The following is a 24,541-nucleotide window of genomic DNA, read 5'->3' as shown; positions in this document are numbered from 1 at the left end:
ATAGTTTTTTTTACTATGTAATTATTAAATACATTCATTTATTAAACATATTTAAACTAATTTTAACATTTAAAAAATCATCTGGTCGTTTTCAGGTAGAGTTGAAATTCTGCTACTTTTGCTAGTTTTGTGCAAAAGTCAATTAATCAATTGACTTTTGGAAATTAATAAATCAATCTGTACTTGTGTAGCACTACACACAAAAAGTGACCAATGTTCTTCACAGATAAAATAAGCAATAAAATAGGTAAAATAACAGGAGAATAATAAGAATAAAAAAATGCAGGATGAAACAAAACAACTAACACAAAAACAAGCCAATTAAGTGAGTTTATTTATAAGGCAGATTAAAAAAGTGCTTGGCGCCACCTAGGGGTTGGTCAACCAGATTTGCATGATCTCTTTTATGAAGAGATGGCCATATGATTTATTTATTTATTCTTTACAACAAACTCCTGACAACAGGTTTTCTAGACGTTTTGGAGCCTTTTTATGCGGCCAGCGTACTGTAGCCGACAAATAATGATTATATATATATATATATACATTTTAAATGCTTGAAATGTTTTAAAATATTTGACAACGGAGTTGACGAGTAACGCTCAAATTAAATTAAAAATAGGCTTGGGTGGCCTGCAGCATGATGTGGATTTGTGGATGTTGCCCTCTAGAAGCTGAGCGTGAATCCACCAGTTGCGGGCGGGTCTCTGCGTGGTGACGTTTCCAAAAAGCGGGCCGGACTCAATCAGAACTCAGACGATGGGGGGATTATTCGGCGGTGCGGTGGATGTGGTTACTGTGCAGCGCTGCTTGCAGGGTTGACATCGCGATGAGCGCGCCGTCGTAGCTTGGCTGAGGGTGGCTGCGCATAGCATGGGCACCGGGGACTACATCTGCGTGACCCTGCGTGGTGGCGCACCGTGGGGGTTCAGCCTAAGACAGGGAGAGGGGGATATTTACAGACCTTTACTCGCTTCCCAGGTATCTATCTACTCTTTTTTTTGTTTGTTTTTGTTTTTTGTTTTTCTTTTTATAAAATAACCTTGGTGTATCACCAGGTAGTAAGATACCTGTTAAGTAATAGCAATGAAAACATATTCCTAACTACTTATTGAAAATCTGTGTGGTGAAACTTTTTTTTTATTGGGTGCATTTTTGTGCGCTTTGGCTGTGTTTTGGTGAGAGATTCCTCAGCATCCTTATATGGTCAAGGCCAAAGAGAGAGTGGGAAGCTCAGGGCAGTGTGAGCTTTCATGGGTTTGCAGGAGCTCTTGTGAGAAAACAAGGCATTATTCAGGATATGAACTAACCTGGGCAGGAGAAATGTGTGTGTACGCGTGTCATGCATGGATGCGGAGGAACTAAAACTGATGAAGGTAGAGCTGAAACCTTTCCAAAAGCATGAAGGTGCAGTTAATAATAAGGAGGGAATAAGCATAGCATTGTGGTTTGCTGTATGTTAAACATTAACACTTTTTTAATGTGCAGCAGACTTAAAAAAAAAAAAAAAAAAAAAACATATAGGCATGATCTAAGATTTTCATGGTATAATGCTCACAGTTTCATGATGTAAAACACAAAGGTCTAAAACAAATGCTTAGCATGATCTAATTGGCCATTTGTGGCTTTTTTTGTGACCAGAAGCATTTCCAAACAGCCAAGTAGGTCTTTAGTCAAAACAAGGGAAACGCCATATCACTCTTTCAGCCAGCTAAGCAGCAGAGTACAGCAACAAGTGGGAGATTTGCATCACTACCGATCTATGTTTTAAAAAGCCAGAAAAACCTTCACACATTCTGGCGCTTTCTGTCAGACCTTAAAGGGACTTTAAATAGTAGAAACGGTATGACAGAAAGTCTTAGGGGTTTTAAGGCTGGAACTTTTAAAGTGGCTTATACACCTGAGCTTAGCTTCCACAACTTCACTGCATGTGTTTTCACAGCTATAGCTAAACATCTTTGAGCTGGGAATATGAAGTAAAATTGTAGCAATTTTGAAATGGCAACTGTTTACACTCTTGCTATACCTTTAAACAGATAACTGCAAGTAACGCGTTTGTTTCTGCACCTCTACTGTCCATATTTTTCATGAGTAAGAATACTTTCAGATGGCCAGATTGGTATTTCCTGCATTTATGAGGGAAATAAAAGAAAAATATTGAATATTTTGAACTCCAGTCTTCATGTAAAACAACAAATAGTAGCACATGGCAAGGGAATAACAAAAAACCTAGTCCTCTCCAAATTAATTGCTTTAGTGCTTCAGTATCTTTTAAAAAGAAATTCACAGTACTGTGCTTGCAAATAACTTCTTGAAGACTTCTTTCTGATACTACAGTGCAGTCACAGTGGCAAAACCAGGTGCCTTTACCCTTAAGGAGCTGCTGTGACTCTATATGGTATTGTAATGCAAGCTGCAGTGATCACTCATCAACTCGTTGTCAAAATACGGAAGATGTAAATGTTTTTGTTAAACTGCATTCCTTGCAACATCAAAGCTCTAGTTGAAAGAAAAGCCTCAGAGACTTAAAAAAAAAGTCCCATGGATTATTTTTAGTGACAGATGAACATGCAATAATCAAATCATGATGTTTGTTTCTGACTTTCATTAAGAGTTTTCTGCCATTTAAGGTAGCATGTTCATATTTCTCCTTGGGAAACAGTCTATTTTAGAGGCACTCAGATCTCTAAGCAACACATAAACAATGTTCAGAAGAAAAGGCTGTATTTTTTTTTCAACATATTTTGTATATGTCTACCCCAGAGGTAACCAAAAGATTATGAAAACATAATCTCAGGAAAAATTTACATTTACAAATCATTTAATTTCCACCCATAAGTAAACAAATTCTGTACTCAGTCTCGCAAAATGCTGTGCCAAACACAGGGCCCCATACGGGGACAAAACTTCCTATTCTGAAAAGCTTATTTAAGGTTTATTTCCCCACTTAAATATTATGGTCCAGTCTTGGCGCTAAACACTGGGTTTGACGTCATCGGTTTGCTTGTTGTCTGGGGAGATCAGTCTAAATCATCTGGAAGCCAGGACTCTATTGAGCTTTTATTTTTAGTGGAAAAGACAAAAAGCCAGATCAGTAACCTAGGAGAAATATCATAAAGTATTGACTCTGCTGTGTTTGGTCAAATTCTGCTGAATTCAGTGGGAATTCAGTGGGAATGTGTTTTGTTTTGTTTGCTCAGACTCAGTGAATTATCAAAGCTGTGGAGAGGAGTGTAAGTGCATGACTTCTTAATTCTCCTTTCCTTATAAGGGAGGTTGTATTTTTCTTCTTATTGTGAGTCCTGGCTCCAAGTAGGAAGCTGATGAGGTCACTTTTTTTAAAGCTACAGAAACAGCAAAGTATTTAAAACAAGATCTTAAAAAAAAAACTACTAGCCAGTAGCCTAACAATGTTGCTGCCTAACTACAAAGATATTTAATCCTAGAATGGAAAGTCAACACGGACCAGATCAGGTATAAAGCGAACCGTGAGACCTTAAATTTGCCAAATGGGTGTATTATTTACAATTGCGTATCTCTACAGCAAAATCAGATTCCTAACATGGATAAATGCTACTCTTTGCCTGGATAATTGAATTAAATGTGGACCAAGAGGCCTCTTGTTTTGGTTATTCAAGCCATAATAGTGCACCTTAGGAACCTTATTAACCTATTAAGAAGTCAGCAAAATGCCACAGCTTCAGTCATTCAGGGGTGTTTTCCTGCTCCCCCTTAACAACTTGAACTGCACAAGTAGAGGCTCTGTGCTTCTCTTCTGACAGAAAATCATGAGACCTACATGAAAACTTTTTGTTGTTTTTTTGTTTTGTTTTGTTTTGACATGTAAGTAAATTAAGATTAGGTCTCCATAGCAGCTGAATCTGAGTGATGCTAGAAAACAACGTTTGCTCTTAGTACTCTTACAGGCATAGTTTGGCCTTGATCCAGTTAACCATACATCATGCTGGTTTCTGCAGACATCATGCTTTCCTCCCACTGGCCCAAAAGCATACTATGTTTGTTTTAGTAACTTTAAATGACTAGGTTGAGTGTGTTAGGTTGGATATCCATGTCTTTGCTCCTTGATACCCTGTGTTGTGTCAACTTTGCCCAGAAACACTTTATTTAGGCGTAAGTAGATGCTTTATGTAGTTAAATTACCGTATTTTTCGGACTATAAGTCGTTGCTTTTTTCCCCATATTCTGAGCCATGCTGCTTATAGCCCGATGCGGCTTTTCTGTGGATTTTTCTTCAACCACCAGGGGGCTCTTTAGCAGGAAGTGAATCGTTGGATGTCAAAATTGGAAATCAAAGAAGAAAGTGCTAATTAAGTAAGGATTATGTATGAAGTGAAAGGTTATAGATCATCACGAGCCACACTTCATACCAGTAAGTGGCGGTAATGCTACTGAAAGTTTGTTGCCAACCACCAATAAAAACCAACAAAAAGAAGAAGAAGAAAGTGCTAATTTTCATTTAGAACAAGGTCATGGTTCAGGCATCTGGTCAGGATGCCCCCTGGGATCTTTGCAGGCACGTCCTACTGGAAAGAGATTCAGAACTCGCAGGAGGGATTATATACCCCGTCTGGCCATGGAATGCCTTGGGATTCCCTGAATGACCAGAACGACATTGCTGCAGAGAGAGATATATGTGGTGTTTCTTCCTTTACCTTTCGGATAATTATACGACAACGAATGGATGGGATTAGGCCTGCAACGATTCATCCAATGATTCGCGTACCTCGATTATTAAAATTCCTCGAGGCAAATTATCTGATTCATAAATTTGTTAAATTCTGCGCCAGGTGTTCCCGCCGGATAATTATTTGTGTTGCTCTCACTTCCGCTAGTGAGTTGTTGACGAACGCATGTGCTATTAGCACAACATACGACTGAATAAACGTCCTCTTTGCCAAATATAATCGTCTTTGTCAGCCTCGAGCTTTATTATTTTTATGACTAAGTTCAATATCATTTAACATTTTTGTGTAATTTTGTCCAGATTAAAAATTAACTATTTTTGTTAGTTAACTTAATAGTTCGGATGCATAAGTATGGAAATTTGGCCCGATATTGATATCCGATATTAGTATTTATCAGAGCTTTTTTTTTTTTAGCCGTTTCAGAAAAAAAGAAAAACTTTTCTTTCTTTAAAATGACTCCCTACTTGGTCTGTCACATAAAACCCAGTGAAATATTTTAAAGTTTTCGGGGGAAAACAAAGTAAAAGTCCCAAGGAGTGTGAAAGTTGTAGCGCTTTGCAAGGTGATTTTGAATTGAAGTTTCAGTCTGCCTCGTTGCAACTTGGAGAAAACACGTTCCCTTGGCATGTGTAATCAGAACCGTTCACAAAGCCAGCCGTAAATGCGATTGTTTCTAGCAAGTCTTTAATTCCACAGCAGTGGACACAGTTCCCCCTTGTCACCACCAGCTGTATTTACCCGTTACATTTCCAAACAAATGACTCAGACTTAGCTTTTATGAGCAGTAAATTTCATTCAGGACAGGGAGAGGGGAAAATGGGCCTGACTGTGTATATTTGGCTTCCAAGGAGAGCAGCGACAAACATTCTCCCTCCTTTTTTGGACTTTGAATAGGTTACGGTTAGGTTCCAGCAGAATCCATCCTCCCTGTATTGAGGTGAGAGTCCTGATGGATCTTTGCGCCGACTGCCTTTTTAGGGTCTGTTTATCCAGTTGTAAAAACTGGAGATAAAGTCAGGGGGCTCATATTAAACCTGCCAGCTGCATAACATAACATATAAAATACTTTATTGTAGTAACCAGGCTCATGGAACTGTTTGGAAATTTTCTTATGCAACACAAATTCCTTTGTGTTTGAGTTTGTTGCTTTTTTAGCAAACGTGAAATTCTGCATGCTAAAATCAAGTGAATAAAAAAAATGGAGGCAACAAACCCAAAACAAGGAAAAAGCAGTTTCACTCATTCTATGTGCTATTCGCACGCCATCTAGTGACAAGTAAAATTTACTGCAAGTATTGATGCAACTTGTTCAAAATATAAAGAATGAGCCGTTGGTTAATACATCCATATCTTTCCCTGCAAGTCCTTGCACTATGCAGTAATGGTAATTATTTAAATAAAATAGTTGAAGTACTATTAAATGCTACTGTGCTGGATTTGTGTCCACTTAAACAAAGGAAGCCATTCATCCATCTACTTACTCATTCTTGGTGTCACCAGTTAACTTTTTTATTTTCATGTCATAACTATTTTTTTCCACTCTTGCTTACTGTATTGAACTCTTGAGAACATTTGAGTATGATCTTATTTAGATGAATATAAAATCATTTTAGCTGAAAGAACAGGAATTGATTTATTCAAGTGTTTCCAAACCCCAATAAACCCACAAACAGCTGCAGTCCTTGCACATCATACAAAATTTAAGAAGTTATGCTATTTGTAATAAGTATCCGGATATACGCATCTGGATTTGTATCATCTAATTGCGTGGTACTAATATGATTGTTTGTCTCCATATGTATGAGTGGCCTTTTGAGCTGATTTAATAGCTTATTGCAACCTATTACAATTTCTTATTGATGAACCATTAGGTAGCAAGAACCAGTTACTAGAAAATGAGACCATCAGTCAGTGGTTTAACTGGTTAAAGAAGTGGCCTTCTAAATGGATTTCCACTATGTTGGCCTGCACAGACAGCAGGGACATCATAGTACAGATTCCAATTCCTGTTTTAAAAAAAACATAAAAAACTGGTCAAATAATTATGAGCAGATGCAATTTTTGTGTTATCTAATTTTAATAAAATTGTTGGAAATCATACATGTTAGCCCTTAAACATGATTTTTATATATTTTCACTGGTATAATTAAGTTAGTTTGAGTACTTAGAAAAGTGCTATACAAATAAAATGTGTTATTACGTCAAAAGAAAAATACAAATATTTTCTTCTTTCTCATATATAAATTTAACTATAGTAAAAGGTTCTAATATGTAATCCTACATCTGTGTCTCCTTTAGCCCTTCCTTATTTTTCCCTCATCAATGTATCTTACATCCTCTCCTCCCTTCTATATTTCTGCAGCTTGGTTTGCAGAAAGATAGAGTATTCAATTTTATTTCAGTTTTGCCCAGGACTAGATAAGTATGAAAAAACAAAATAACAGTTGAGAAAGACATCGCTTTGGCACCCTTCCTTGGCACCTCTGCTGCCCTTCCTTCTTTTCTCCTTCCTGCCAGTCCTTGTGTCCTACCTCCATATCCTCATTCATTTTATTCTCCCTCATCCAGTAATTGAATTTTTCAAATTTCCATTAAGCACAAATTTATTTTGAACATTTTTATTTAATGTTTGAAACAAATTTAAAGAACAGAGAAACTCTGTAAAAATCTTACCTTTTTATATACTACTTAAGGTTTTAAACTCACATTGTTCAGAGGCAGTCTTTGACAGTGAAACGGTTGTTGTGATTGGTTGGGATGAGCGACAGCTGGCAGTTCTCACTTGTAGCCTACAAGTTGTAGGTCATGTTCTCTTCCTCTGTTTTCACCAGCTGTAACTGTGCAAGTTATGTTCATGCATGTTGAGTCACTGTCAAATGTCATTTGGTTGCGGATGCATGTCAGCTGATGGGTGATTTTGTTCTCCTTGCTTTTTTCCCTCTGCAGGTGGAAGATGGTAGTCGCGCCTACCTGGCCGGAGTCCAGGAGGATGACGAGGTGGTGTCGATCAACGGAGAACCCTGCTCTGATCTCACGCTTTTACAAGCTTTAGCACTCATCGAAACGTCTACCAGCACCCTGCAGTTACTTCTGAAAAGGTTGTTCAGCCTTACCATAATTTGCTAACATGAACATTTTAGCTAAATTGAATTTGCTAAAATGGCTGGCAAAAATAATACTACAGTTTTTGCTGCATAAATGAAAGCATAGAATATATTGTCAAAAGTATTCACTTATCTGTCTTCCTACATACTTGTAGATGATCTTGTGTGCCATCTCATTCTTAACCCATTGCGTTTGATGTGATGTTGGCCCACCCTTTTGCACTTATGACAGCTTCAACTCTTTTGAGAGGGCCCGCTACAGGACTTAGGGCTGTATTTGTTGGATTTTTGCCCATTTGTTAGGTTAGTCACTGAACATGGACAAGAAGGCTTGAAGTTTGTGCTCAAATTCATCCGTAAGGTGATGTTTCAATTTAAAATCAGGCTGTAGTCAATTTCTTCTACACCACCCTGGTTCATTCGTTGTGTTGAAAGAGTCATTTCCAGACTGTTCTCAGTCAGTTTGAGAGCAGTCAGTTTTTAGGATTATTCCAAATGTTATGGTATGCTAAAGGGTGAAATTCTATTTTACTGAAAACAGCTCCACACCATAATCCCCTGTGCACCAGACTTTACACTAGGCACAATGCAGTCAGGCAAGTTCTTTTGTCCAGACGACTGAAATGCCCCGACTTGTTCGTTGGTTTGCCACAAACAGAGGCATAATTCATCTTTCCTGAAAACACATAATTAGTGGTTTGAATAACAAAATAATAATATGTGTTTATGTAAACTATCGCCTTTCATTGCAAACTTTTCAAAATACAAGCGTCGGTGAGTCTGAAGAGACTCATTAAAGACTAAGTGAGCTGTAATTAGCTTTCAAACTGCCTACGCTTAAGAACATATTGTGAATCTGCACATAATACACCTCTACCATTAGTGATCAAAACTGTTGTTCAAGAATGGTCAGTCTCCCTTCTTAGGGTGATGGCATGGAGGCCCTCCAACCACGAAGAATTAGAGCTCAACATGGAAGAAAATGCTTTTGAAAGTTCTCTTGCTGAGTTAGAGTTGGGCCTTGTGTTTCACAATGGTCTTTACACTGACTGGTCAAGTAGTTTGTAGTGGCACTGGACACACTTGACAGTACACTTAAACGTAGACATGTACTCAAATTATTATGGCTAATCTGTGTAAGACACCAATGGATTTGTATTCACGTTACTATTTTTTTCTTTCTATTTATGTTGTATGCACAGTGTAACTAACCCCTTATAAGGGAGCTGTGGGCTTTTTACGCCTAGTTATATAAAATGCATAAAGATATTGCCCTCTGTTTTATTTATAGATACAATCTGGTCTCTTTAAAGTCCCATTGTCTGGAATTCACTGACCCCTGTAGGATAATGACATTTTGTAATGCTCTTCACACATCTCCTTTAAAGTGGAAATGAGTGCCAGTGACGTGTAAATGTAATTACGTTTCACTTTATGGCTCTGACATTTTGGTTAAGGTTCAGACTGAGGATTTGGTCTACTTTATCGCTTCAACCATTTATAACTTGCGACTTATTGCTTCTGTCAAAGTTCATGCATTTAAATACTATTTTTTAGATATTCTTCTGTCTTTTACAAATAAGAAAATAGATTAAGATATTAAAATAGCTTCAGCCTAATCTGAAGAGTAAAGGGTTTTTTTTTTCATTTACTTTTCAACAAATTTTTTTCCCCATTTTAATTTATTCTTGTCATAAAATTAAATTACCCTCTATTTTAACTTTTAAAAAAAACCTATCCAGTCTATTTTGATTTGCAATATGTTTAATTTCTATAGAGTAATGCAACAAAATACAACAATAGCTCTCATGTCAAACCCCAGTATTTGCTCTGCTCCACACTAGTCAACAAATATGTAATTTAATAAAAGTAAATAAGTCCAAATTTCCACCCAGAGTCTCAGATTTGGAATCATGAAAGTACTTACAGGTACAGCTTTGTATGACGACTAAATTGAAGTATATCCCATAACCAGGATCTCATCTATAGTGATTGTGTCGTATAATTTAGTGAAATATAACAGTGCATTCACGAAGAACAAATCAAACACAACAAAAATACTCTGTTATTTTCATTAATGTTCTCCCTTTTTCCTTTCAAAGATGCAATTTCCTCCCCTCTGAAGACAGCGACTCAGAAGGGACGTCCCTTGGTGAAAAGGTCTCTTCAGATGAGAATTTAAAAAGCACCACCCTCCACATCATTTCCCCAAAATCTGAAATCCCAAGGGAGGTCCACATATCTGATCCCCAAGGTAAGGTGCTCCATCGGGAGCTGGACAGCGACACAGAAGCTCTCCCCAGAGTTAAATTGTCAGATGACTTGGGAGGCCATGAGCTGGCTTTTAAGCACAACAAGGAAGTGCGACGATGCTGTTCCCCAGGAGAGTTTGTGGAGCTTCAGGTGTCCCTGTCTGATCAAACCTTGGCGTATGGGGTCTGCACCTCTCTCGGGAGTGCTCGAGGGATTGAAGGGGACTTTTCAGCAATCGACCCCGTTCACACCACCTCATCCCACCATGCGCAATGCCCCGTTAGAGAACCGCTCAGTCAGCATGGCGTGGTGGTCCGCGCTCCCACCGTGGAGGGCACTTTGCAGCCGCCAGATGCATCAGGAACAGGGAGGAGCACTCTTAGCGTGGGTGGCCCCACGATCACCGAAAACACTGGGTCGCAAAGTGAAGAGGAGGAAGGAGGGGGACCCAGTCAGCCTGTTCCTGCGTCTTTCACTGTCTCATTCGAAATTCCATCGGACGAGGCAACTCTAGCAGAAGAGCAAGAAGACTCCGAATCAGAAGGGGATCAAGAAAAACCCAACAAGCATCGGGCAAAACACGCAAGTAAGTAACTTTGAAGAAACTCTTTTCTTTTTATACCATGAAGTATTACATCACTAAACTGTGTTTGTTAACATGTGTCCATTCCATAGACTGATGCCCTGTGTGTGTAAGCCTTAAAATAGGATGTCTTTTACTGCTCACGGAGGAGGGAGCTCATTCCTTTCAATGAAAGCAGATACGACAAAAGCAGAAAGCTTATTTTTAAGAAGCATAACATAAACTGTTAAACTTTCATAAATGAAATAAAAAACATGATTACATGTAACTCCAGTAACTCTTTCATAAGCTCTATGGGGGCAAAATACATATAGTGAGGAGCTCTTCTGAGTTGTGTAAAAGACAGAAATATCACAAGAGCACACTGATGATGACTGCAGAAGTGGCTCTTTGACAGACACCAGCATGTGTCCCCTTCATCTGTTACCTGATCCTTTCAAACTGGGTGCTTTAACAGGGCTGAAAAAGTGCGGGTGTCGTTCACTCTCGTTGTCTTCTCCACCCTCTGGTTTCTCCGCGTGAGCATTAAGAAGTAAGACTGTTTGATTTATTTTGTAGGAATAACTTTTCACTGTCAGTTGTTGCGTTGGTCATATGGTGTAAGTTGTTTGAGCAAGTGTCAGAAGACTAAACATAAAAGGAGCTACTTTAAAGTTACAAATAGCTACTTCTAAGGATGATCAGACTTAAATTTACTGCATGCAAGTTATTTTTGTGGTTCATATTTCTGGCTTGTTTGTCCGAATGATTAATTTGATGTATGGTGTTGAATGATTAGTGAGTGAACCAATAAAACATTATATACGGGTCAGGAAATGTTACTGCTTCTTTCATGTATTAATATTTTCTCATCACAAGCAGGAAATTTTGTCTGAAATAAGAATATAAGCCATGATCATGCAAATTAAAAAGTTATATAATTATAATTCATTGCATGTTTAAATAAGTTCAATCATATTGTAAGAAAACACTTTCAATTTTTAAAATGTATACCTTGTCCCATAATTTGAAGTTTTCTTCAGCGCCGCTTGTGCTTCCAAGCTCATGTTGCACTTTGTCATGCTATTTCTTAAACTACTCTCTCCTGTGTCCCAGTTTTTAATAATTATTTTCTTAGCTTTCCATGTACTTTGGAGGTTCCAGATGATTGCACAATAAAAGTAATATTTTGTGTCCCTGCCTGGATTTAGGTTTGGTACGTTCCCAAAACACTTTTGGGAACTTTTTCTACATAAGAATTTTTATGTAATCTCTAATTTTTTTTGCTACACTTCTGGGTTTTTTATATTTCTTGCAAGTGATTAATAGCTTTATACTGAGATGGAATCTACTCAAAAGACAAATCTTTATATTTAATTTGGCAATGTATTTGTCCTTTTTGCTGAACCTTTTCTGAACACAGGTCTGCTTTTTTATTTTCTACACAGGGCTCAGACGTAACGAAAGTCTGTCAGAGAAACAGGTGAAGGAGGCCAAATCCAAATGTAAACGTATAGCTCTCCTTTTGTCGGCCGCTCCTTCAAACCCCAACAATAAGGGGGTGTTGATGTTCAAGAAACATCGTCAGAGGGCCAAGAAATACACGCTTGTAAGCTACGGCACGGGAGAGGACGAACCAGACTTCAGTGACGAAGAAGACGACGTGAACGGAGACGATAAGCAAGAAATCCCAGCTGGTGAATTTAGCTTTGAAGCTGCTATCGATTGTGAATCAAACAGGCCTTTTCTTTTGAATGCTCCAGGTAGTAAAGGTGTGCTAACTTTTAAGTTAGGGAAGAGTCTTGTTGAAATTAACAACAACTTGAACAACCAAGCTGAGATGGAATGTTTGCCTGAAACCAAAGGCAAGGGTGCAACGATGTTTGCTCAAAGGCGTCAAAGGATGGATGAGATCACGGCTGAACATGAGGAACTCCGGCGTCAAGGACTACCCGTGGAAGCAGTGCAAGAGTTGGAGAAGAAGGTAACGGAGCAGTCCTATATTCAGTCCGCAACAGAGGGTCATGGTTACTTGGATGTGAATATGCACCAACAAAACCAACAGCAGTACCAGCAGTATCAGGAGCAACAGTATTATGAGCAACAACAAAACTACCAACAGCAGCAACAGTATCAACAATATCAGCAGCAGCAGTATGAGCAACAATACAAGCAACAACTGTATCAGCAGCAGCAACAGTATCATCAGGAGCACCAGCAAATGCAGCAGTATTCTACAAATATCAATGGCGCAATCCAGCATCAAACTAATGAAATTCAGAGTTCTTACAACAACCGTACTGCAAAACCTTTCATAACAGAAAATCTGGTGGCAACACCTTATTCTCATGGAGCAAGTGGGACCAATCAAGATCCTGTTGGCCAAGGAGAGCAGATAGCTTCCCGTGATGAGCGCATTTCTACTCCTGCAATTAGGACAGGCCTGCTCTCGGACTCCAGGAGAAAGAATACCGGCAAGCCTATGTTTACTTTTAAAGAAACCCCAAAAGTATCACCTAACCCTGCATTGCTGAACCTTCTCAATAGAAGTGACAAAAAAGGTTTTGAGTCTGGTCCTGAAGAAGACTATCTTAGCCTTGGGGCGGAAGCTTGCAATTTCCTCCAGTCTCAAAGACTTAAACCTAAGATTCCTCCACCAGTTGCGCCAAAGCCTTTGATCAACCCCAACTCTCCTCCTTGGTCTGCTCAGATAGAAGCAGCCAACCAGGACGTGCCTCAGTGTGCTGAAAATAGTCTGTCCACACCTGCTGCAGCCCCCACCACAGAAACTGCCCCTGCTCCAGAACTAGAGCCAACTCCTGCACCTGCCCCTGAGCCTTCTACCCTTCCTACCCCTGAGGAAACCACTGCCAATCCCACCCCAGCCGAGCAGCATTCATGGACTCTCCCTGAACCAGAGTCTCAACAGCAGCCTGCACAAGTGACATCTCAAGAGACACATGGCCAGGTGATTTCTGTTCAGCATTGTGAGTCCTCTCAAATGGCCACATGGGGTCCAGTACAGGTACAAGCACATCAACAGTCAGCTGCTTGTTCATGGCAATCGGCTCAAGTGCAACCTCAGAACCCACCTCCAAGTCAGTCCCCACCCCAGCCACCCTGGGTAACACGTCAGTCTACTCAAAGTCAAGCGCAGATTCAACTGAGCTCAAATACTTGGACGCCTCAGGGGCAACCATCCTGGACTCCGCATGAAGAGCAAGCACAACCTCAGACAAATGCTCAACCATCCTGGGCCCAACCTCAAGAGCAGCTTCAGTCACATCCACAGGTTCAGCCACCATGGACACTCATGAAGGAGAAGCAACACTTGCAGCAAACACAGGCATCCTGGAGTCAAGCCCAAGAACCAGTACAGACACAACCCCAGAATCAATGGATGCAGGCTCCCCATACAGACTCTCAACAGCAGCTGCCATGGGTTCAACAAAAACCTCAAGTACAGCCACCATGGGTTCAACAAGTTCAGCCAGAAATACAACCACAACCCCCTTGGGTTCAACAAGTTCAACCAGAAACACAACCATCTTGGGGACAACAGCAACAACATCAGGCACTCCCTCAAGCATGGGCAAATGCCCAAGTTCCAGGTCAACCTCAACCACCTTGGGTCTCAACTCCACCTCAACCGCAACCTCCTGCCAGTCCATGGGCACAATCGCAAACACAAGCCCAAACTCAGCCACCATGGATGAATGCAGCTCAAGTACAACCTCAAGCACAGGCTCAAGTTAATCTGAATCCATGGGCACCAGTTCCTGCACACACTCCAGCTCAGACATCATGGGCTCCACAACCTCCAGAACATGGTGGTGAGCAACCTATAAATTCATGGGCTCAGGACCAAAGTCATGCCCAACATCAGCCACCCTGGGTTCAATCAGTTCCTTCACCGCCCACACCCCAGTCCAACTGGCAACAGTCCCTTTCAAATACATCTCAACAACCACAACTCAATACATGGCCATCAGCTCAAGCCCAGCCTCCAACACCAGTTAATGACTGGAGACCACAGCTACAGCAATCATCTTTGAATGTTCCATTATCTACAGTAAACACCCAACCTTCACCTAAACCATGGCACCCACCACAAAACCAGACTCCTCCTCCTCCGCCACGACGAATGTTCTCTTATACTGTTGGTCAAAAAGCCGCATCGCCTGTCAACCCAATGGCCACTGTCTTAAATCCTAAATTGTCCCCGGGTCCAGCTTTTGAGATGCCAGTGGTCAAAGGAAAAGGAGCTGACATGTTTGCTAAGAGGCAGTCTCGCATGGAGAAGTTTGTTGTGGACTCTGAGACTGTTGAAGCCAACAAAGCAAGTCGTTCAACATCGCCAGCTGCATCCTTACCAAATGAATGGAAGTATACACCCAATGTACGTGCTCCGCCTCCCAGGGCTTACAATCCAATTCAATCTCCTTTTTATCCCCTAGCAGCAACAAAACAGCCCCCTGCAAGTAGTCCTTCAATCAAAGCAAAGAAAAAAGATCAGGAGAAACGAGCACCTGCCCCTAAACCACTGAATGTTATTGATGTCATGAAGCATCAACCATATAAACTAGATTCTTCACTCTTTATCTTTGGTGCAGGAGCAGAGGCTGCTAAGCCTCCTGTACCAAAGCCCAGCTCACCTCCTCACCCACTTCTTGACAGCCAAACAATTAGATATGAGCAAATGGCTCCATCTGAACAAGCTGGACCATTTACTCCTCCATATCCCCAGCAAGGCTATGGGATACCCATGCAGCCCGTAATGCATGATCCCCACTATCAGCAAGCCCAAGGTAATGTCTATCCTTATCAGCCATCTCCCGGTAGTCCATACCAACAAGAATATAACCAGCAGTATCTGCAGGCTGTTCCACCAACTTATCATCCACAAGCCCCTCAGCCTTTAAACCATCCTTACCAGCAGGCTGCTTACCAGCCAGCCAGCAGCCCTCCCTATCTGGCAACTCCCTCAGTACCCTACAAACCACCGCCTACTAATAACTACATAGCCCCGAGTTTTCCTGTGGCTGCTAGGCCTGAATCTGTAACTGGTGGTGGTACTGCCCCCAAGCCTAAATTTACTGCTAACAAGAGCTCAGCTCAGGTGTGGAAGCCAACAGTGGTTGAAAAAGAGTGATTCTCATAGGCAAATGGCAGGTTCATTGCCTAGTTGTGTCAAAACAGTGCACTTACAATACACTGGCCAGTGGAAGACTTAAAGCACATTGTATAAACTTGTTCAAGCAGTCAATGTCTCTGCCCTGTTGGCTTTCTGTTGTTGTAGAACAAAGTGTGTCAGATCACAATTGTTCAGCACTTACTTCAATTAGTTCAGTAGCACATTAAGACCTTTAGGTTACCCACAAGAGGATCAACAAAGGTTGATATTTTTTTTATGCTAAACAAATGCATTTTTGTGCAAATCTAATGTGATGATGTTAGGCATGTAGGGGAATATTTTGGTCAGAATAGGAAGCAAGCAAGAAGGAGGGGTCAGAAGTGAATGGTGTATGGACTGAGAGAAAGGTTTAAGTTAGAAGTTCAGCAATATGATATTGCTGAACTTTATATAGTAAACTCATAAAAGTGTTTTAAAAGAAAATCAAATGTAAAAAAAATGGTAAAATTAAGCAGCTGAAGGAATGGTGCAGTGGGAGAAAGGTATGGTTGTATCATCAATAAAGTCAATTAATGACATTGGCAAGCAACTTTACTTATGTAGGTCGAGTTAAGCTAATGAGACACAAACTATTTGTGATAATTAAAAAAAGATTGCTTAAAATAACTTAAAAAGATTATTAATTCGGGGGTAGCAAGGTTGTGTTTCTGTATTTTTATTTTATGTTTTTTTCATGTCTCCTTCTTAGGCAGATTGATGTTATTTTAAACTCCTTACCAGCTGTTGCGTCATGTTAGATGCTATATTTAAAGTGCCTTAAGAGAAGTCCAGTTCTGATGTCCACATACTATTGTAGACTTAGATTTCAGCTCAGGCAACTGAAAGCTACTATCATTCAAACTTTCACATGTCTGTCTTGGTGCATCTTTATCCTTTCAACAACATAATATGGTTGCATCAGAATTACTTTTTGAAATAGAATTAATAATGGTGTAAGTCTATGAGTAAAACTGAGTTAGATGTATATTTGGTACCGGGCTTCTTCTCTTGTTTTTGTGTTTCTCTCTTCATTGTGCACTTTATGTATGATTCACTGCAGTGCCATTAAACTATCTCTTTTTTGTGTTTCGTTTCCCTTTTCTTCTCTTTTGGGTATTCTTTGTTTTACTTTCTATTCCCAACTTTTTCTTCTGATCATGTTTTCCATCTATGCTATAAAAAGCAATGAATAGTGCTACGTCTTGATTTTACGCTGGCAATCTCCTAAAAAGACTTTGTCAGATACTTCTGACCATCCCAATAAGCTGGTTTTGTAAAGGTTATGCAGGTTTGTGCTTGAGAAGCACATTCCTGTAGAATGACAACCTGATGATGCATTTATGAAGAGGATTAATAGTTGATTTCAGTATGGTCTCATTACGAGAGGAGGTCAAGAGTGTCATGCATTTTTCAAAAGATTAGCTATTTCTTATTTAGGACTTTTACATCACGTGTCTCTTCACTTTGATCTTAAAGTGTCCATGCAAGAAAGAACAAAGAAAAGAACATTTTAGGAATTTAAGTTTGGAATTGATGGGGGGTTTTTGGTTTGAAAACTCTCTTGTACATCATGTTTTAATCTCTTACACATTTCCAAAATTCACTATGTTAATGTTACCCAGACAGAGAGATGCAAACCCAGATATAGAGTCACTAGGCAGTTTATTAATACACCCAATTGCTAGTGTAGAATAACAGCACATCATCTTTTCACAGACACGTGAAAAAAGATGATGCACTCTGCAAAACTTTTAAATTATATACTATTTTTTAAAAATATTCTTCGTCCAAGGAGCCAGAATTTCTTATAATTTCATTTACAAGAGAATTTATGTCCCTTGAACTTTTGCACATTTTTGTTTCAATACAACCCACAAGTTTAATGTGCTATATTGGGATGTGATGTGAAAGCGTATCATAAAGCCATGTAGTGCAATTGTGAAATAGATGGAAAGTGGTGCAGTCTTTTCATATTCCCTTTACAAACAACATCTGAAAAGTTTGGGGAAATCTCTCGAAATCTCTCAAATTAAACTGCATTAACTTACCTAGGATCATTTTTGAGTAAAAAAACGGACCTCTTGACATCTTACTCTCTTGCTGTTCAACTGTCATCACTTCAAAGACATTTACTGCTCTTCAAAATAAGACACGTTTAATATTCTATAACCAGCGAACTCTTCCAGAGTTCAGTTGATGACATAATTATGTGAATCAAGTGTATTGATGCAGAGACATGTCTAAAGGATGCAGAACACCGCAAATTGACGACTGGATTTTGACATAAAGCCAAGATTGATTTTGACTGAAGGATAATGCATTTCTCAGGGTCTGTTGCAATATTTTGCTATTTCTTAGGCTTGACTTTCATCGTCTTTTTAACTCTTCATCAACTTTTTCTGCTTGATGAAATCTTTGGTTTGGTTTCAAACAGAGATGTTTTTCTCTCTTGTTTTTTGTTGTTGTACTTTCACATATTTTGCTTTCCCCCTGTTATTCTTGAACTTTCTTCTTTTCCAAATATGGCCTGTGTTTCTGACAGTACACAAGAGCCACCAGAAGATGGCAGCACCCACCATTTGTTTGGTTCACGTTTTCACAGACTACTGTAATCAAGGCGCCTACTAGGAGCATAGCGGTGCCTATTCATCTCAGACCAGCCGTCACTGTTATCCCTTTGATGCATATTAATGAAAGGGCAGACAGTAGCATTAATCAGCAGAGTGCCACAATTATGAAGTCTAGCAAAACAAGTTAATTAAATACAGTCTAAAGAGGGCCTGATCTTTAGCTGCTTGAGACATAAGGTTAGCCTATTCCGTTATGATAAAAAGGGTTATTGTAGCCTACAAGCGCTTTTAGTTTATTATTTCTAATCATGAAATACAACCCTTATGAGAAACATTTTAATAAGGATCTGCTTAGTTGCTTATGTTTTCTGAGTCAATTTGCAGCCAAGCCCTATAAAAATATGCCTTTACTAAAATAAGCCTCTATGAATCCCTCTCTCCAGGCAACTGGCAGGGGCTACACCCTTTCTCCACCAGCCAGGGTGCCGTTCACAGGCCAGAAATCGGCGTCTGCTTCTTCCTCTCCCAAGCCTCCAACCCGAGCCTTCACCAACCCCCCGGTGAGGCAGACATCCCGTTTGGACAAAGGCTTCAAACCCCTCTCCCCATGGGAAGCCGCCTCCCGCCATCCCCTGGGCCTGGTAGACGAAGCCTTTGCTTTTCAAGACCTGCAGCAGGCTCTTGCCTCCAATGTCCACTTTGCTGCCCGGCGTAAAATCCTACCTGAGCCACCTGCAGAGTGGAAAGGAAGAGTCAGTTACATGACCCAACTGAAACCAGGCAGCCAGACTTGGAGCCAAAGCCGCAATCAGGGCCGAGCTCCGATTCCATCGTTCGTGTCTCCGTCGAGGACCCCTGCCTCCAGCCCGGTTGGCCTGCAAGGTTACAGGTCACTGCCAAGGCAGTGGCAGCCCCAGAAGTACGTGGTCGAGGCTAACCAGAGACACTCTGTGACTTCATTGGAGAGGCCAACATACACGTCTGCGTACACCAGCAATACCTGGAGCTGGAGGCGATAGAATACAGCCGAGACGTTTGGTAATGAGTGTCTCCATCCCTTATCCTTTTCACCTCTTTGAACAAAACAAGCCAATAGATGAGAGATTGTGTGACAGTTTAGCTTTCAAAACGATAATTTAATGTTTCACTTATTGTTTCATCAAATAAGTGACGATGCATGCTACAGTTAAATGAGGAAAAAGGTGATCAACACAACTAGATTATGTGAATGTAAATAAAGGATATCTGTAACATTGAGCTGGATTCTAACTAGACTGAGTCAGAGACTTCTACAGCTATTGGCATCTCCTGGTTAAGATGTGCACAACATCCATAAAACACATGTTTTGGTTCTCCTACTGTGAGCTTTGGATATTTTTTTAACTCCCATAGCATCGTCCACACTGTGCTTGGTAGCCAGATATATCTGGATGCTTTTCCAGCCTCGTTTTTCACAGTTGCGGTTCTTTTAAACTTGTCAATCATTGCTCTTCCTCTAGATGAGGGCGACTTTACATAAGAAGCTTTTTTTCTTGATCATTTTTTATTATTAAGTACACATCCATCATACTTGAATGGATGTGTACTTCCATTCAAGTTTCTTGTGGAAACAAGTTCTCTTGTGTTTCCAATGTTGAAGAGTAGCAAAGAGAAAGTGGGTACTGCCATTGTTTTACATATGCAATGCAGTCAAAGTGCTTGGTTTCCAGATTCTTTTCAGGTTTGCTTTTCTGTCATTTTAATATAAGAGACAACTGGAGTAAATACAGTAAAGGCAGTTTTTAAATACTGTTATACAAGATTCTGTAAATTACAAATGAAAAGTTTCTAGACACTGATCAACTTTTAAAAAAAGTTAATTATAAATTAAGACGATGCTTCAGTTACAGTTCTTTTATAAATGAGTAGGTCTGCAGTGAACTATTGTGCCGATGATTGCGTAAAAAGAAAAGAAAAAACAAATATATTTGTGAGGTTATGCTCACAAATTAACTTATTTTTTAAGCTTTTCCATCTTTACCAGGAGGGCCAGTAATATTTAAGAAATGTGTACCTTGTTGAAGGAATGAGTATGTTGTTTAGAAGGGATATATGAGTGAGGATGGACATCAATCAGCTACGTTCAGCTTTGTTATGGAAAATTAGGACAAATTGATATATGCATGAGAAATTAGAAAAGATGTCAATAACTGTGTGTTGTCAGCATAATTAAATAACCGCAACAGCTCATTTTCAATGTTTATTGTTAGTCTTGTCTCGTTCCACTTGAGTTTTCGCAGGACAAATTCAACATTCTCTTGGGTCCAAAAATGACGAGTTATCTCCACACTAAAGATCTTTTATTGTTGATTCCTGTTTTCAGTGTTGAAATTTCAGACTTTTCCTTCACCCTTAAGGATCTGCTTACTCCTCTTCAGGGTTGCGGTTGGGTCTCAAAGCATTCAGTATGTGAGAGGAGGGGTACACCACAGTTTGTCAGTCCATCACTGAACCCTCCACACTCAGTCATATCTGTTTCTTGTTGGATACATTTCCATGTCTAAAAACTTTTCTTAGATGGATCTTAATCTAAAGAAATTCAACACATTTTGTGAAACATAAAATGCCTTAACATTAATTACATTATGTGTTCATGTATTCTACAGTGTGCGTGTGTTTGTGTTTTTTTATTTTTTTTCCATACAAAATGTTTACTTGACCATCTTGGGATGAAGTTCCAATCCTTTAAACACAGTCTATGAATGTACAATTGTGGTCTAATAGGTATTAGCTGAATTACTCAGATAATAGGTTGGACTGCCTTACCGTTGGAGCCGCTTCCAGTATTCAACATGAGAGAATGTATCAATGCAGACAGAGTTTCTGCATAGCGTAACATGTAAGTAATGTTATTAATGATTAATTTTGCAACATTCATATGCATTCTTTAACATGTTGGATTTTTTTTATGTCCGAGCTGCCATGCTGCATGGAGATTAGATTATTAGATTATAGTTACACTATCTTGTGTGTAGAAAGGTGAGGCCGCAGGATTAGATTTTTTTTCTTCTTTTTTTTTAAACAAGATAAATATTCAATGATTTGACTGGTTTTTATGTCGGTAACTACCCTTATATCCTTCAGTCTGCAACATGAGACCAAACCTGAACAAAAGTCCAGCCTGGACATGCAGGCTTACTTGCATTTAATAGCCATTTAATACCCATAGTATCAAACAGTCATAGTGCTGTTTGATACTGTTTGATACAAACTTTACACAAAGGCCCCAACTAAGATTTCAACCAGTAAATGAAGGAATCCATCTCAGCGATTCCTTCTGTTTGATGTTTTTGAGAAAAGGCATGAGGCTAAAAAATAAGGGAAAAATAATCTATAGCCCATTTGTCTTTTTTTTTTCTTTAAAAATTGTGTTGTATTTTATGCATCTGCAACTCACCCCCATTTTGCTGTCAACCTTTTATATGTGTGGTGGTTCTTGAAGTGTTTGTGAATTTCTGATTGGTCATTTTGATTAGTGTTTGAAACACAAAACGTGAGGAGAAAGTGAAGAGTTGGCTAGATTTCTCCACTGGCAGACATCATCATGTCATTTTGTGTTTGAAATGAGCGCTTGTAACTCGAGAAAAGGTTAGCACCATAATTCGATTAGCTGGAGGCAGATATGTCAAGTAACCAACAAACGAGAAGAGGCTTTTTTCTTCTTCTTTTTTTGAAGCAGGATGCTTTAACATGTGGCCAAAATAGGCTTAAGAGGATTTGATGACTGTCCGACTGTTTTCATTAGTTAATTGGAAAAAAATAAGTAAAGGCTCCTTTGGAGTTTGTAGCAAATCAACTAAATCAACTACAGTATTTTGAGAGGCAATGGACTTTTAAGTTGGCATTAAGAGTTGGATCGAAAACTTTGCTTAGATAACAAGCTCACTGTGAAAAGGTTTTATGAAAACTGTGTGCGGGGTGTGCTTTGTTAAAAATTCATAATCATCTCCAAAAACTAAAGTGTGGTTGTGTGTTTTCTGCATAGAGTAAATGTTGTTTTGACGTGATTCTCTCTGGGCAATGCCAGTAACATGAGTAGGATTTATCTCACTGGTCACTTGTTTTCACTTGGTGTTTTGTTTAGCTACAGCTTATTTGATTGATGATTTATACGTCCTTCTTATAAAGATGTGTAAAAAACTCTAAAATAACGCTTCCTCTATTGCGGTAACATAATTAGAGTTAAGTTTGGGAACCTTTATTCAGTGGCGGAAATACAAAATGTAAAAAAATACATACATATTTAATCTTTTTGACAAATTCAGTTCTGTCACAGTAATATATACCTTACTTTTTACACATATATGTTGATTGGGTTGTCTGGGCATTTTTAATTAGCAATTCAGTTGGCAACAATGGGGAAGTTTTTATTAAAACAGTTTATTTTAAGGGGTTTTGTGCACATCTTTACCTTTTCCCATTATCGTGGGTGGGGAGGTTGTGATGGCACAGGTTGCTTTCAAATAATAGCCATAATTCATAGTGCTGTTTGATACTGAAACATACTTTCTGAAGTGTTTTTTTTTTTTTTTAACAAAATAAACACAGCTAAGTAGCACTGCTTTTCAACCTGTAATTATTTGTGTTTGTGTTCTTTGCGTTTCACTCCAAGCTGAAAAGAAATTTGCTTTGGGCCACTTGTTGCTTGCTGCACCTTCCCAGAAGGATTTCTTTTAATAAGAGTTGCTCCACGTACAGCGCGGTGGGGGTTGGGGGAGCAGGACTCATTTCCATGGTGACCGCTGGTTATGTAAAAACAGGGTCAACCTACTGTAGCTGCTGGGCCATTAGAGAACGAGAGATAACAGAATAAGGGGAAACTATAAACAGAAATTTCCCTTAACAATTTAGATCTGGGAAATGAGTCGCCTTTTGTCGAAATGGAATGTGAGCAAGTGCCATACAAAGCAGCACCAACAAATTAGAAAATGTTTAAGATGGCAGTGTATACAATAATCCTGTGGCTCTGAGGTAAAAACTCAGTCATAATCCCTTATGTCTCTTAAAGTTATAAATAAAGTACATATAGGTAAGACTTACATAGGTTATTAAAAACATACAAATGGTAATTTAAGACAAATGAGTGACTTTTTTTTCCATAACTGCATTCAAAACCAACATTCAAGACCACATTCCCAACAGATTTTCACCACTTATTGTACTTTTCAGGAACCATTGTAGAGGATTACAACTAATTCTGTTTTAATTCTTTTGAGCAAAGTGTTTTTAAGTGCATATGCTCTATGTTGGCAAAACACTACTGCACAACAGACACAGCTAAAACCACATACATACACTCCCTAGGGGGACACAACCGATTCACACTGTCTTTTTAAATCAGACAAAACCTTTGCAATTGTAGGTCTGCAAGGATTATCAAAGCAATTTATATTTGCTAAATGTCAGAAAATAAGATAAACATTTCCAGATTGTTGTACTTTTCTACAATTACTGTTGTGAAATGTGTGCATTATTTGCAGTACAAAAATTTTAGTTGTTTTTTTTTTCTTCTTTTTTCCAAGTCAGAAGTTTTTATTTCAATATCTTGTTGAACTGCCTTTAAACTGTCTGACTTTGGTTAAAAGTTTTAGATATTCTTCTTAAAGCTTTTTACAATAGTAAGTAAGAATTTTGTCCCGTTCTTCCATACAGAACTGGCGCAACAGAGTTTGGTTTGTCGGTCACCTTGCTCACTCGCTTTTCAGTTCTGCCCACAAATTTTCCATGAAACTGAGATTAAGGCTAACATTGACTCCTGATAACTTAACACAGCCCCACACAGAAAGAGCCTGAACACTTTATGTTTTCATTTCCAAGATAGCCAAACTTAAACGATTTATTAAAAGGTACATGTCCAAGTAACTTGGGGGAAAATGTTTGCTTAAAATAAACACATTCAGTTTTGGTTCATCATCCTTAAATGAGCTTTAATTGTTAATAGCTACCTTTAAGGCATGTTCAAATTTTGTTTCCATTTTTGCATTAATTATTTCATTAATTCTGTTCAATACAAACATACCACTTAAGTCTCGACGAAAAAAAATTGCTATTTAAGCTACTCATTCATAAATCAGCGCACAATCCTGAGCTGCTGCTGGCTAAGAGAGGCGCAGTGGAGGGCAAAGTAGGCAGTT

General features: G+C 39.1%; 1 protein-coding gene across 3 annotated transcripts; it reads left to right on the top strand.

Annotated features, from left to right (window-relative positions):
* The first annotated feature begins 782 nt into the window (after window positions 1–782).
* Window positions 783–24,444, top strand: synpo2a (synaptopodin 2a). 3 transcript variants are annotated; one of them, XM_008435796.2, is made up of 6 exons: window positions 783–981; window positions 7,653–7,804; window positions 9,913–10,649; window positions 12,074–15,024; window positions 18,812–19,406; window positions 24,060–24,444. In XM_008435796.2, exons 1-5 carry the CDS (start codon window positions 874–876, stop codon window positions 19,385–19,387), a joined length of 4,524 nt encoding a protein of 1,507 aa, XP_008434018.1. In that variant the 5' UTR covers window positions 783–873; the 3' UTR covers window positions 19,388–19,406; window positions 24,060–24,444. The 3 variants fall into 3 exon arrangements, with proteins under 3 accessions (XP_008434018.1, XP_008434017.1, XP_008434016.1); XM_008435795.2 differs by lacking the exon at window positions 24,060–24,444 and having other exon boundaries at window positions 18,812–22,965; XM_008435794.2 differs by lacking the exons at window positions 18,812–19,406; window positions 24,060–24,444 and having other exon boundaries at window positions 785–981; window positions 12,074–16,884.
* Window positions 24,445–24,541: the final 97 nt, after the last annotated feature.

The sequence above is a fragment of the Poecilia reticulata genome, linkage group LG18 (genome assembly GCF_000633615.1).
Source record: "Poecilia reticulata strain Guanapo linkage group LG18, Guppy_female_1.0+MT, whole genome shotgun sequence".
NCBI lineage: Eukaryota > Metazoa > Chordata > Actinopteri > Cyprinodontiformes > Poeciliidae > Poecilia > Poecilia reticulata.
Note: the sequence above shows the minus strand (reverse complement) of the source record. Positions and strands in the feature narration are given on the sequence as shown.